The sequence below is a fragment of the Microcebus murinus genome, chromosome 24 (genome assembly GCF_040939455.1).
Source record: "Microcebus murinus isolate Inina chromosome 24, M.murinus_Inina_mat1.0, whole genome shotgun sequence".
NCBI lineage: Eukaryota > Metazoa > Chordata > Mammalia > Primates > Cheirogaleidae > Microcebus > Microcebus murinus.
Genome location: NC_134127.1, coordinates 10,056,884 through 10,071,349, shown reverse-complemented (window position 1 = coordinate 10,071,349; position 14,466 = coordinate 10,056,884). Strand labels below are relative to the sequence as shown.

At 31.3% G+C, this 14,466-nt stretch overlaps 1 protein-coding gene across 7 annotated transcripts in view; it reads left to right on the top strand.

Moving 5' to 3' along the window:
- WRN (WRN RecQ like helicase) overlaps positions 1 to 14,466 on the top strand; it is a 107,604-nt gene that overhangs the window by 36,637 nt on the left and 56,501 nt on the right. For all 7 annotated transcript variants that reach the window (XM_075997126.1, XM_020282486.2, XM_075997128.1 and 4 more), the window contains 7 exons: positions 1,438 to 1,506; positions 3,739 to 3,907; positions 4,879 to 4,954; positions 6,420 to 6,487; positions 6,768 to 6,876; positions 7,839 to 7,907; positions 12,274 to 12,356. In XM_075997126.1, the coding sequence (XP_075853241.1) occupies positions 1,438 to 1,506; positions 3,739 to 3,907; positions 4,879 to 4,954; positions 6,420 to 6,487; positions 6,768 to 6,876; positions 7,839 to 7,907; positions 12,274 to 12,356 (643 nt within the window). The remainder of the gene's footprint in view (positions 1 to 1,437; positions 1,507 to 3,738; positions 3,908 to 4,878; positions 4,955 to 6,419; positions 6,488 to 6,767; positions 6,877 to 7,838; positions 7,908 to 12,273; positions 12,357 to 14,466) is intronic.

Sequence of the window (14,466 nt, the reverse complement as noted above, 5' to 3'; positions counted from 1 at the left end):
ATTTTTTTTATATATATATCAGTTGGCCAATTAATTTCTTTCTATTTATAGTAGAGACGGGGTCTCGCTCTTGCTCAGGCTGGTTTTGAACTCCTGACCTTGAGCATTCCGCCCGCCTCGGCCTCCCAAGAGCTAGGATTACAGGCGTGAGCCACAGCGCCCGGCCTTAAATAAGGTTTTTTAAAAAATTAGATTTTGAAAGCCATTTAATAGAGTTATTTTCCCTTCATTTTTCTAATGGCAATGGAAGTTTTACTATTTGAGAAATTCTCTGTTTTGGTAGCTATATTAGATATCACTGCTGTCAGTATATAAATGCATTTTATTTTTAAAATGTTTTCAAAATTTTCTCATACCAACCATTTATAAAGCAGATTCCCTTTTGGGGAAATATTATATTTTTGCTAACATCTGCATTACTCTTTAATTTTCTAGAAATTTCTTATTAGGTATATACTAAAGTGATATGTTTCATATAAGGTTATAGAATTATGGTTCAGATTTCATAATTTGACATCTTTTATACCAATTGTTGCTATTTTTGTGTACTAATTATTAGCATTGTTTCCATTGCTCATTAAAGACCTCTTTAAAAATTAAAAGAACTTTTCTCTCTTAGTAAAAAACTTATTTAAAAATTTTTTTTTCTCAAATTTTGCAGGTTAAAGTTATATTTTCTTTTGCTACTTTCAATTTAAATATTAGGCATTTTGAGGGGTCCTTTTTCTATTACTCGTATGGGTTTGTTTTGTGTGGGTTCTTATCCTGTTGAGCACTTGCTTCCTGGAGATTGCCAAATTATAGTAAAATTTTCTCATATCCAAACATCAGGATTAAACTAAGTGAATTGCATATCTGACATTGTTTTTCAAATATATGTAGATGCTATTTGTAAAATACTGATTTATTTAAAGATACTATAATCAGTCATAGTAGTTTTCTGTAATTTTTTTTAAACCACTGGATATAAAAGAACTACTGTTCTTGGCTTTGTACAGAATCTTCCAACACTGTGAAGAGGTTCTTGTACTCAAAAGTCTTGGGAGATGCAGTTTGACATTGTTTAACCAGAGTTGAATTTGTCACTTTGTACTGTCATTTAGAGAGGCAATTTTATTTTAAGTCTGTTTATCTAACTTGCCCACCTTTCTAACTATATTTCTATCTTTCTAACTATATTTCTCTCTTTCTTTTTGGTTGTTTCTTTGCTCATCCCTCCCTACCTTTTTCCTACTACCTATCATATAAATATATAAATATGTATTATATATTTATCTGTTAGAGAAGAGGAAGTTGTGTAAAGATACCTAGGAGTATCTTTATTTACTTTATTTACTCCTATGCACCTAGGAGTGCATAGGAGCTTTATTTTGCAGAAAAGAAGATATGGACTCTAGTACTAGAAATTAATCTTTGAAATATGTATGTTTTTTAAAGCCTTTAGCTCCCAAGGATACATCTCATGTAATTGAAAGTGATGAAGATTTAGAAGTGGAGATGCTTAAGGTATGTTTAAAATTATGGAAAAGTTACTTCTGGTTCTTTCTAGAGGATATTTAAATAAAACATTACTTAATTCTAAACCAGGTCACACAATGGAATTGCAACTAGTTATGTACATTAGATTTCATATTAGATTTCCTGTTTTCCAATTTGTATTTCTTTGTATCTTTATATAGTCTATGAATAATGTTTCATAAATAGTATACTAATTTTTCAATGTATTTGTTTCTTCCTCTTTTTTTTTTTTTTTTTGACACTTGCTCTGTCTGTTGCCCTGGCTAGAGTGCAGTGGCATTATCATAATTCACTGCAACCTGAAACTCCTGGGTTCAAGCAATTCTCCTGCCTCAGCCTCCCAGGTAGCTGGGACTACAGACTTGTGCCACCACACTCCGCTAAGTTTTCACTTTTTTTTGTAGAGACAAGCTCTTGCTCTTGCTCAGGCTTATCTCAAACTCCTGAACTCAAGCCATCCTCCAGCCTCGCTGGCTCACAGTACTAGGATTATATGTGTGAGCCACCGCACCTGGCCTTTCTTATATTCTTGTGTCACTTTCTTTTAATCTTTTCCTAGCATATGGGTAGTGATTCAGCTCTCACTATTGAAGTATTGAAGTTGGCTTTCCTTTCTTCTGATCCATGTATATCTTCTTTTATTTGGAAGTTCTGCTTTTGTACATTCAGTAATCTTTACTTTAGTATTATTTACTATGGATATTTTATATCATATACAATTTTCTAATGGTTTAAATAGTTTGGGTTTACTCCAGTTTATTATCAAAGATGAAAATAGTACTTTATAATTTATATATTTTCTACTTCCTCACTCAACCTCCAGTTTCTTTGTCAGATGTTGTGAATCAAAGATGTAGAAGAAAGAAAAGCTAATTTAGCCAAATTAAATGAAAAACAATGGAAAACACAGAAGTTTACCATTATGTATACTTTTTAGTCCTCATCTTTAGGTTGATGAGATTTTTTTTGTTTTATTAAATGAGACTAATTTCCTTATTCCTAGTTTTGAAGCTGAGTAGTGGGTAGTGATTAAGAATGTAGATTCTGAATTCAGATATGGATTTGAATCCCACAATCTCCAGTTATTATTAATAGCTGTGTGACTTTTGGCAAGTTTCTTAGCATTTTTGATACTCGGTTAACAGTTATAGTAATTATTTAAGGTGTTGGTTGTGAAGAGCTTAGTGTAAAGCCTGGCATTTAGTAAGTGTTTATTAAATATTATCTAACTTTAGTAGTAGGACATCATTACTAAATCCTATTTCTTTATTGACTAACCATTTCTCTGAGGAGTTACTGTTCAAGTAATTTGTTTATGGGATACTTACGGACTTTTACAAACATTATATTCATATTGAATCTCTTAGAAGGCAACTTGGATGCACATATTAGAGAACCCTATTTTAAAAATGCTTTGTAAATGTGTTTGTGGACTTGAATTAAAAATCAAAAAGAGTCACTATTTTTTCTGTTCCAGGCTTGAAATGAATACACTTTTTGAAAAAACCTTTAAAGTCAAAATATTAAATGAAAGGTTTATTAAGAAGAGAAAATAAAAACTGTGGTTTAATAAAGTCTTTTTGTCACTCCTTAGTAAAAAATTTTACAGATGAAACAATTGTGAAACATCCTAACATTCTTGAAATAGACAGTCTTTAGTTAGGGGAGAAAATCAGATACTGTCAAACCAAAATTAAATAACTATTTCAAATTTGTAATATTCCTTTTCTAAAATTATTTGAATTTTTTGTTTGTTTTGATAATTCCAGCACATTTACTGTTTGCTTATAGCTTAAGCCTTATCTTTACTAAAATAGAATGTGACTGATAACATGAGGTAGAGAAACTGATTACAAAAATAACATTAAAATCCAAATTTACCACTTGGGGATTGAAAACATTGAAGAACAATAAAGAAAAAAATCTTTAAAATTATCCCAAATCAAAATTTATGATAGCTTTCCCCAGGGGCAGTTCATTATATGCTATTAATGAACCTTGTTTATGCTGGAATTATTCCATCTTTGGCCCTGTGCCTTATAAACCATTCATGAATACATATTTAAACTGGAGCACACATGTTCTTTTGTGGCATTGCTTGCACATCTGCCAGCTTTGAACAAAATTGTAGGCTCTGTTAATAATACTCCTTTTGTGTTTGGTGAAAAAGATATGACACTGTCAGTGGTTTTGCTTTTAAAATTTCTTTTAAACTTTCAGTTTTCAGAGAACCTAAATAATGGCATGGTAGAACCAACTGATTCTCAGTGCTTAGAAATGGAAAGAAATCTGGGTCTTCCAACTGAAGAAGATGAAGATGAAAATGAAGCTATTGAAGAGCAAGAAAAATATGAAAATGAAGCTATTGAAGAAGAAGAAGAAGATAAGGGTAAGCACTAAAATATGTTTGAAATGACTCACCTCTGTTACCACGTTTTGAATGTTTTGGAGGTCAGGGACTTTGTGACATAGTTAATTATTGGATTCTATAAACTTTCCATTAAATTCCTTTAGTGCTTTTGTTTCCACAAAACACATTCTTTCTATTTATAAAAATAGAGTAAAAGTAGTGTTGTGTGGATAAAATGATTTTTCCTTTGTTTTCTTGTATTAAATAGAGACATGATTTCTCCAAATCAGTTTAGTTTTCTACTTAAAATTATTAATGCTGGGAAGTAAAATAATGAGTAAAATAATGAAGTAAAAATTTGTTTAGTGATAAATTATCTTAATTCTTTGTTTTGCCCTTTCTTGGCTACTCATGAATCATTCAGCCTAACGGTGAACAGTGAAAGTCAGTTGGCTAGAGCTAATGTAACTCCATTGTGCTGTGCAGTTAGAATTTTGATCAAAGATTTAGGTAACTAAATTTACACAATTAGGTTAGATCTAGATAACTAAAGTAGATTTAGGTAACCAAATTTATGTGTAACTAGATTTAGTTTTAGGTAACTAAAATGAAGATTTTATTTTTATCTGTGAACTTTTGTTGTGACACTAATATAATTTCTAATTATCATTAATCAAAAGTTGGTTATATTATAAAATGTGGACTTGATATATTGCCTGCCATAGTTTGTTCTAAATGTTAAATTTTGGAAGTATAGTTGATTCTAAAACATCAGTTTTTTACAGTGCTGGCAAAGTGTAAATCACAGCAAAATTCTAATACTTAGTAGTAGCCAGAGTGTTTACCGGAAGTCATGACTGGTACACAGAATTGGATTGTAATTAAGACAGAAAACAGTAACCCATGGTAGCTATCACTATATTCTTTAAAAGAACCCAATGAAATAAACCTTTTTCTCCCTTTAGTGTGTTTCTATTTGAACATAAATGCCCATTTTATTTTATTTTAAGACTGTTTGTTGCCAGAACCCAATGCAATGCAAGTTACTTGCCTCAAGACCTACTTTGGCCATTCCAGTTTTAAACCGTAAGTATAATCTCAGTTAATTAAATCATACATTTAGTATTCTCTTCGCACAGGAAAAAAAGCAAATAACCCATCCACTTAGCGCAATAGTTACATGATTACACATGCCACACTGTATTTTCTATAAGTGACTGTAAAATTATTTCAAAGTAATACTTATATAAAATTCATTTCCATAAGTTTTTATAAGTGAGGAAAAAAGGTTTTTCTTTGAGTGTTTCTGTGGTTTAAAGACACTTAAAAATAAATTTTACTTTAATGCTGACTTGTTTTTCATTAAATAAGTGTCTCTATATCTATTTTGTGCATCATAGTGTCCAAAGCATGCCTATAGAATAGAACTTCATTATATAACAATGTAACAATAATAATGTTATTTTAACATATTCAAGATGTACTTACATTTAATGTAAGGGGCACATTTATAAGGATAAAAGTGACATGAATAAGAATGAGATAAGGAACAAATAAATTTGAGTAAAATTAATAAACACGTAAAAATCTTACATGCTGGATTTTTTTGTAAAAATCTTACAGACTGGATTTTTTTGTAGTCTGAGAATTTAAAATATAATCCACTGAAGTATTTCCTTCCTCTTTTCTTTTAATTAAAATGTTTAAATTTAAGTTCCACATACAGAAAAGTGCACATAGGTGTACAAATGAATGACTTTTCTGAGCACCCTGTATCACTGGCACTTAGAGAAGATTCAACACACCAGAAGATCACCTTCCCTTGACATTTTAAGAAAGTTTTCTAAGATGTAGTAAAATTGAAAGAATTTTTTTTTTCTGTGAATGCCTGTGTACCCACCACCTCAAATCACCAATTAACATTTTCCGATACTTGCTTTATCACATATCCATTTCTCTATCCATCTGTTAATCCACTGAAGTTTAAAAATGCATCTCAGGGTCAATTGAGGACATTGTTACACTTCCCCCTAAGGACTTCAGCCTTAAATTATTAACTGGAGTTAAATCTTACTTACGGTTTTTTTCTTTGATATAAAATTTGCATAAAAGGGTAATAAAATCTTAAGTATATGTATACTTGTGTAACTACATTCTTATTTAGGTGTAGACCATTATTATCAGCTCCCAAAGTTCGCTCATTTCCCTTTTCAGTCAGTCCTTGTCTCTGGAGCATTTCTCTTATTTATTTTAAAGCTTTGATTTTTTTAGATATCTAGTATGAAGCTTGGAATTTATTTTATACTTTAGATACATGTAAGGAGATTTAATACATATACCAAATGGAAACTCCTAGTTATTGGCTTGAATGGAAAGTCGATCAAATGGGGTTCCTTGCTTTAAAGTTTCAGGGTTTGTACTTGTTTATATGTGAAGCTCAAAAATGTGAAGGAAATTCTATTAATGGAAGTGAAAAAGTTAAGTGGATTCTAACTTGTACCTGGGTTTCTTATTAGTAAAACAAAATAGCTTTTTGCATTTTACCTTCAAGGGTTCAGTGGAAAGTGATTCATTCAGTATTGGAAGAAAGAAGAGATAATGTTGTTGTCATGGCAACTGGTAAGTTGTACTTAAGCAAATAACCTAATCCTTTAAAAAATAAAACTTAAAGTGTTTCAAATGCTTAATCTTTCATTAAACTCTTAAAATACAAATACAAATGGTATAAAATATAGAAGAGTGTAAACAGAGTCTATATGCTCAAATTTATGCATGAATTAGGTTTCAGGGAAATAGCATATTAGTAATGCCAATTCCAACATACAAATATGTTGTAAAAAGAAAGTAAAGTATCAAGGACTTATTTTTATTTCTCTGAGTTTGTTATTTTTATTGCAAGGATATGGAAAGAGTTTGTGTTTCCAGTATCCACCTGTTTATGTTGGCAAGATTGGCCTTGTCATCTCCCCCCTTATTTCTTTGATGGAAGACCAAGTGCTCCAGCTTAAGTAAGTCATGTTATCATTGCCCTCTTTTTTTCTTCTGTGAATGGAACATGAGATCTATCATGTATGTTAAAATCTAGTTCACAATAACGTGTCTGCAAATGTTGCTTTATCTCTGTTGGTAATAAGTGATACTTTAGTGGGAGACTCTATCTTCTTTCTTGAGTTCTCTTTTTTTTTTTTTTTTTTTTTTTTTTTTTCTTAAATATATCTATTGTGATGAAACTTTCTTGAGTTCTCTGTAATTCAATGCTATCAGGTAGGCCTGATAAAATTTTTTAAAAAAGCATTATTACTTCATGCTAGCTTACATTGAATATCCCAAAATTCTTTTCTCTTTCTGTTACCCTTCCTCTTTAGCTTGATATGAAGTATATACATGGAAGTATATTTTTTATCTATGAAAAACTTTCCAACTTCTTCAACCTGAACTTGCTATCTTTTTGTTGTTGTTGTTAGAACATAATATTCATACACATTTATTGGGGACATGTGGTATTTTGATTCATGCATAAAATGTGTAATAATCAAATCAGGGCATTTAGGATATCCAACACCTCGAACTTTGTCAGTTCTTTATGTTGGGAGCATTTCAAATCTTCGCTTCTAGTTATTTTGAAATATATAATCTATTGTGGTTAACTATAGTTATCCTACTGGGTTATCAAACGTTGGAACTTATTTATTTGATCTAACTCTATGTTTATACCCATTAACCAGTCTCACATCATTTCCCCAAACCTCCACTGCCCTGAGCTTGCAGTCTTTTTGAAAGACACACTTTAAAAACCTGCCTCTGATAGGGTCCTTGAAGGAATTTGTTTATCAACTTAGTTACAAAAAAAAATAAGATTGCAAAGAAGAGGAATGCACATTATTATATTTATTTATTCCTTCTTACTTGGAATGGAGGTGATATTTGTTTTGTGTACATGGTTTCAGAGTATTTGTTTTTCTTCTTGCAGAATGTCCAACATTCCGGCTTGCTTTCTTGGATCAGCGCAGTCAGAAAACGTCCTAAATGATATTAAATTGTGAGTGATTTATGATTTCCGATCATGTGTTCCCGTGTCTACAGTATGTAAGAGAATTTTGTACACACAAAATTTTATTTAGTGTATGTATTTAATGTATGTCCATGATTTAAAAATGTACTTTCTTTTTATAGTACATTTGCAGAACTGTTAAATCTTTCAGACTTACAGAAATCTATTATTCTCAGTTCTCAGGGTATAAGAATTAGCATCATAGCCAGGGAATTATAAAATTTTGGTTTTAGAAGAGAACTTTGAGAATATCTAGATAGGTCTCATTTTATAGATGAGAAAACTGAGGCCCAGTAATTTGCCCAAAATCACTCAGTGAATTTGTGGCTGAGCAGGGACTGGATTTTTAGATCTGTTGCCCTACCAATTCTGTCATGATGTAATTCCTAAGAAGAATATCATTTTGGATACACCAAAAATGTGTGTGTATATATATTAATATATATGTACATATGTATGTATGTTCTAATTCCATAACATTTTCATCACTCCAAAACAACTCTCATACCCATTAAACAGTCACCCTATGTGTATTAATATATACAAAACATATATGCATTTACTGAGTTTTGATAAATGCATATAAATATGTAAACCAAACCTCAAATAAGATATAGAATATTACTGTCACTCCAGAAAGTTCCTTCATGTCCCTTCCCAGTCTGTCCTTCCATCCTCCATCCTGAGGCAAACCACTGTTCTGATTTTTTTCCAAGATTTCATATAAATGGAATCACACAATATGGGCTTTTTTGTGTAAGACCTCTTTTATTCAGTATAATGTTTTTGAGCTTCCTCCATGTTGTTGCATGTATCATTAGTTTTAAAAATATATCTGAGTGGTATTTTACTATTTGAATATAACATACTTTTTACATTTCGTTAATGATCAATACCTAGGCTATTTCCAGTTTTGGGCTATTATTAATAAAGCTGCAGTAAACATTCCTGTAAAAGTCTTTTTGTGAACATGTATCTTCTTTTTTTCTAAACATTTTAATCACCTTTATTGAGGTGTAATTGACTTACAGTAAATTTTACATACTGAAAATGTGTAATTTGATAAGTTTTGACATATTTGTACATCCACAAAATTATCACCACAATCCTGATAATGAACATATTCCTCATCCCCAAAGTTTACCTTTTTTTTTTTAACCCCAGGTACAAGGTAATTGCTACTCTGCTTTTTATCACTAGATTACCTGGTGTTTTCTAAAATTGTATGTAAAAGGAATCAGTCATATAATATGTGCTTTTTTTTTATGTGGTTTAAATAATGCAGCATAATTATTTTGAGATTCATCCATGTTGTTACATTTATTAATAGTTCATTCCTTTTACTGTTGAGTAGATTACATTATATGGATATGTTGCAGTTGTTTATCCATTCACCTAATAGACATTTTGATTGTTTCCAGTTTGAGTTATTACAAATGAAGCTGCCATGAATATTTATATGTAAGATTTTGTATGGGCATATGTTTTCTTATCATTGATGTATACCTAGGTATGGGAAGACTGGATCATGTGGTGGATGTAATATGTTTAGGTTTTTTCTAATTGAGGCAAAATTCACAGAACATAACATTTACCATTTTAACCATTTCAAAAGTCTGGTGGCTTTTATATATTAGTAATGTTATATACCCATCATCACTATTTAATTCTAGAACATTTTTATCACTCTCAAAAGAACTCCCTTACTCATTAAACAGTCACTCCTTATTTTCCTCTTTTCTACCCCTTTCCAACCATTAACCTACTTTCTGTCTCTGCACTTTGCCTATTCTGGATATTTCTGTAAATGAACTTATGTAGTATGTGGCCTTCTGGATCTGGCTTCTTCCACTTAGCATAATGTTATCAGTAGTTCATTTCTTTTTATGACTGAATGATATGCCATTGTATGGGCATACCACATTTTGTTTATCCATCAGTGATGAGTATTTGGGTAGTTTCCACTTTTTGGCTGTTATGAACAATGGTGTCATGAACATTTGTGTACAAGTTTTGTTATGGACATGTTTTCTGTGGTCTTGTGTATATACCTAGAAGTGGCATTGCTGGGTCATATTGTAATACTTATGTTTAACTTTTTAAGAAATTATCAAACATTTTGAGAGTGGTTGTACCAATTTACATTCCCACCAGCACTACATGGGAGATCCAATTATTCCTCATACCTTTTATCACTTAGTACGGCCAATCTTTAATTTGGCAATTCTAGGAGAATCTCATTGTGTATTTAATTTGCTTTTCTCAATGACTACTTATGTTGAGCACCTTTTCATATGCTTTTTGGCCATCTGTATACCTTCTTTGAGGAAGTGTCTATTCAAGTCTTTTGCCTGTTCTTTGTTTTCTTTCCTTACTGAGTTTTTATAGACCTTTCTGTATTCTGAATACAAATCCTTTATTTGATATATGCTTTGCAAACATTTTCTCCCAATTTATGACTTTTCATTCTCTTCATAGTTCTTTTGAAGAGCAGCTGTTTTCCATTTTGATAAAGTCCATTTTGTCTATTTGTTCTTTTATGGATTTTGCTTTTGACATTTAATCTAAGAAATCTTTGCATCACAAAGATTTTCTTTTATGTTTTCTCCTAAAAGTTTCATAGTTTTAAGTTTTACATTTAGTTTTATTATCCATTATTAGCAAATTTTGTATGTTGTATGAAGTATCATTTATAGTTTATTTTTATATTTTTCACATATGAATATCTGATTGTTTTAGCTCCATTTGGTGAAGACTATCCTTTTATATTAAATTGTCTTTGTACCTTTGTCAAAAATAAATTGCATACATGTGGGTCTATTGCTACACTCTCAATTCTCTGTTCTGTGGATCTATTTGTCTGTCTTCATTGGTGTCTTCATTACCATAGCTTTATAATAAGCCTTCAGATCAGATAGTGCAGTTGCTCCGGTTTTGTTCTTTCAAAGTTGTTTTGGCTATTCTAGGTCCTTTGTATTTCCATAAGTATTTCAGTATCATTATTTCAACTAAAATGCCTACTGGGATTTTAATTGGGTTTACCTTGAATCTAAATACCTGAAGAATTAGCTGTTTTGATAATTATTGTCACTGTTTTATGCCAAAGAAAATGGGGCACACTAAAATTAAATAACTTGCCTGAGATCATTTACCTTGTAAAAAGTAGAACTAAGATTCAAACCTGGACAGTTTGATATCAGTTTATCATTTATACTGTTTCATATGTTAATTAAAATACTAATTTCATGATGGTAAAGACATATCTCTTTTGCTGCTGATCGATTCCTAATGAAAGCACAATGCTTAGCATGCAATAGACACTCAAATATTTGTTGTATGAATAGACTATTATGAAGTTTTTTCATATAGAAAATTGAGTTTCATTTTATTTGACTTGACCTAGGTCTTTGTTTGCTAGAATGAATGACAGACTCTAAATATTTTGCCCTAGATCTACCCTTTCTTACAAGTATTGTCTTAATGAGGATTCTGTCTGCCCAGAATAGAAGTTAAACTAGAAGTCAAGCTAGCTTAAGTGAATATTGAATTTTTTATTAGGCATATAGTCATGGAACCCACTGAAAAATTAGTCAGCCCTTAAGGAAGAGACTGGAAATGGGTATGGTAAATAAAATAGGGTTTTCCTTTTATCTGTAGTCTCTGTATGTCTTCCTGTTTTTTTCTCTGAAGAGGTAGGTGTTCTTTGCCTCTCTCTAGTTGCAAATTAGAAGATGGCTGCTTTGCAGCTCCTTTTTTCCTCTTTCTTTTTTCCTTTCCTTTCTTTCTTTTGTTGCAGGTCCTGTTGCTTGCAGAGGCTGACTGATTCTTTCTTGATCAGACCTCCAGATTCTAGAACAGAGATTAGTTGGCATGACTTGGACCGAGTCTATCCCTGGCAAGCGAGCAGAATATGTAGAATAAACACGAATGCTGAGGGTTTCATCATGGGGGAGTGAGGATAGTGGGTTATAGTTCTCGAGAAAGAGGCTGGTATGTTGGTAGACTGATAATACCATGAAAGGTTGATTATAGGCTTGATCGTTTACCTCAAGCACTTGAGTTTGAAGGGAAATAGACTGCTGGCTTCTAATGTCACCTTAGTGCTAAATACTCCCTGACAGGCATGATCGCTTTTTATTTTGATGTATTGAAGAGAAATCAAATAACACATATGTGAATACTATGTAGACACACACATATATAGCATTCATTTAGTTTTTCATAAGTGGCATAATGTATTATTTAAACATTTATCCAGGATTTTAAGTTGTAATTCATTGAGATGACTATTTTCTTTATTATTGGTATGTTTTCTTTCCTGTTTTTTTTCTTTTTCTTTTGTTTGTTTTTACAGAGGCAAGTATCGGATTGTATATATGACTCCAGAATTCTGTTCAGGTAACTTGGGCCTACTCCAGCAACTTGAGGCTACTATTGGTAAGTGGTAAAGAGGGATCTTTTTAAATACTTATTGAACTGAGTTATTTTTTAAAGTTAAACCTATGGATGGAGACTGGATTTCACTGCTGTTAACATTTATTCCAAATATTATCTCCTTTAGGAAATCTGAGTCTCTAGTTGCTGTTTCTCCTCTCTTTTCCCATAGTACCCTCTAATTCCTTTTGCCACAGAAATTAGGCTCCTGTATTATAATTACCTGTTTATGTATCTGTTTCTTTCTACTAGACTATAAACTCCTCAAAGGAAAAATACCATTCTGATTTATTTATATTTATTGTCACCGTACTAACTGTCAGATTTATTAATCATGTTCTGACAGTAGTAGGGTGATTAAAAACCTGTGCTCTGTAGTCAGAATGCCTGGATGGAGAACCTAGCTCTGGGTTTTGCATATAGTGCTGGGTAGTGCTGGGCATATAGTTAGGACCTTAAATGTATTGCTGAATGAATGTTGAATCTAAGATTCTGTGGGATCTGAATTTACCTTTTTGCTTTATTCTAACTGTAAATAAAATCAATGTAGTGGTTTTTTACCCTTGTTGTTTGTGAGAATCACCTTTCAAACTTTAGAAAAATGTAAGTCTCCAACCTTGAAAATTCTGGTTTAACAGGCCTGGGGTGGTGAAAAGCATCAGTAACTTTTCATAAGTGATTCTGATGTGTAGCCAGGGTTGAAAACCACAGTTGCCACCAGTGAGTATGATTGACTGCAAAAAAACAGAAAAGCAAAAACTTACTTCTGCATTTGCTGAGGTGTCAAAAAAACCCCCAAAAAACCCAGAGCTTATTTCCTAGAAAAGTATAAATATAGAATTAGTCAAAAGCTGATGCCACCTTTTTTTTGTACTTAAAAAATTTTATTTGTTGCTTTCTTCTTGGTGGTTAGACTCAGCTGTCTAAGAATTGTAATCGTGGCTTCTTTTGCAAATGTCCATATTTCAAATCTTAAGTTGAACTAACCAAACTTAGTTTTCTAAGATTGTGTGATCTCTTTGTATAATTATTAATTAAAATAATTCCAGATAGATTAAGGTTTCAAATTGCAACATCTCATTTAATGGTTACTTATAACTCTAGGAAAGTATTTAACAATTTTTCTAACAATATAATGAAAACAAGCTTGTATCTTCTAGTATGTGTTAAATCTAAGGAAAGAATGAGGGCAGAAATTAACATTTGATTAAATATATTATCAATGGGTACATTTATCAGCTGTATAATTCCCTTATTGGCATATTATGTTTTTATCTTTAATGGACAATGAATTTGATATATTTCCTATTAGGTTGTATGAAGTTCTTATGAATATTTCCCTTTGGATTAAGCACAACTATCCTATATATAAATTTTATGGTTTTATTCAAAAGCTAGGGTCTGTGTCCATAGTAGTCTGGGTATGTTTTGTTTCATTTCTTTGTTTTTGTGATGGTGTTAAATGAATAATTAGTATAATAATTAGTAACTAAATCCTTAATACTTGTGACAAGTAGTGACTACTTTCTATTTTTATTTTTGTAATGGTTTAATTATGAACACTGCAGTCATTATAGCAGATTATTTGTGATGGATGAAAATGTTCTCTTTGGTTGACTCAGTGTTGAATAAAAAGGGATAAATTAAATAAAAATTATTTTTGAAATATTTTCCTTTGGCTTTTGTTGCAGGAAATTGTATAAAATACTTGCAAAAATGAATATACTGAGGATGTTATTTGTACAGTAGTCTGACATTTAACTAATCAGATTTGTCATTTTTAGGTAAATGTTAAATTATTTAACAGAAACAGCAAACATAATTTTATATAGAGACTCTTTACCAACCAAACTTGTAATTGTTTTAACTTTGGAAGTAAGCTTGAATGACAAATATGCCAAAATGAAATATGTATAGATGCTGAGAAGACACTTGGACTTGCACATTTAAAGTGAATGTTGGCAAAATCTTGCCTCAGCTGATTTGAAGGGACAAAGTTCAGCTCCATTAAAAGCTAGTTTGTTTAAACCTATAACTAAGAGTTTTAAAATAAGAGAAGTTTTAAAGTAAAAGATTGTCATCTTTGTTTTAACCTATTTAATGTAAAATCTGG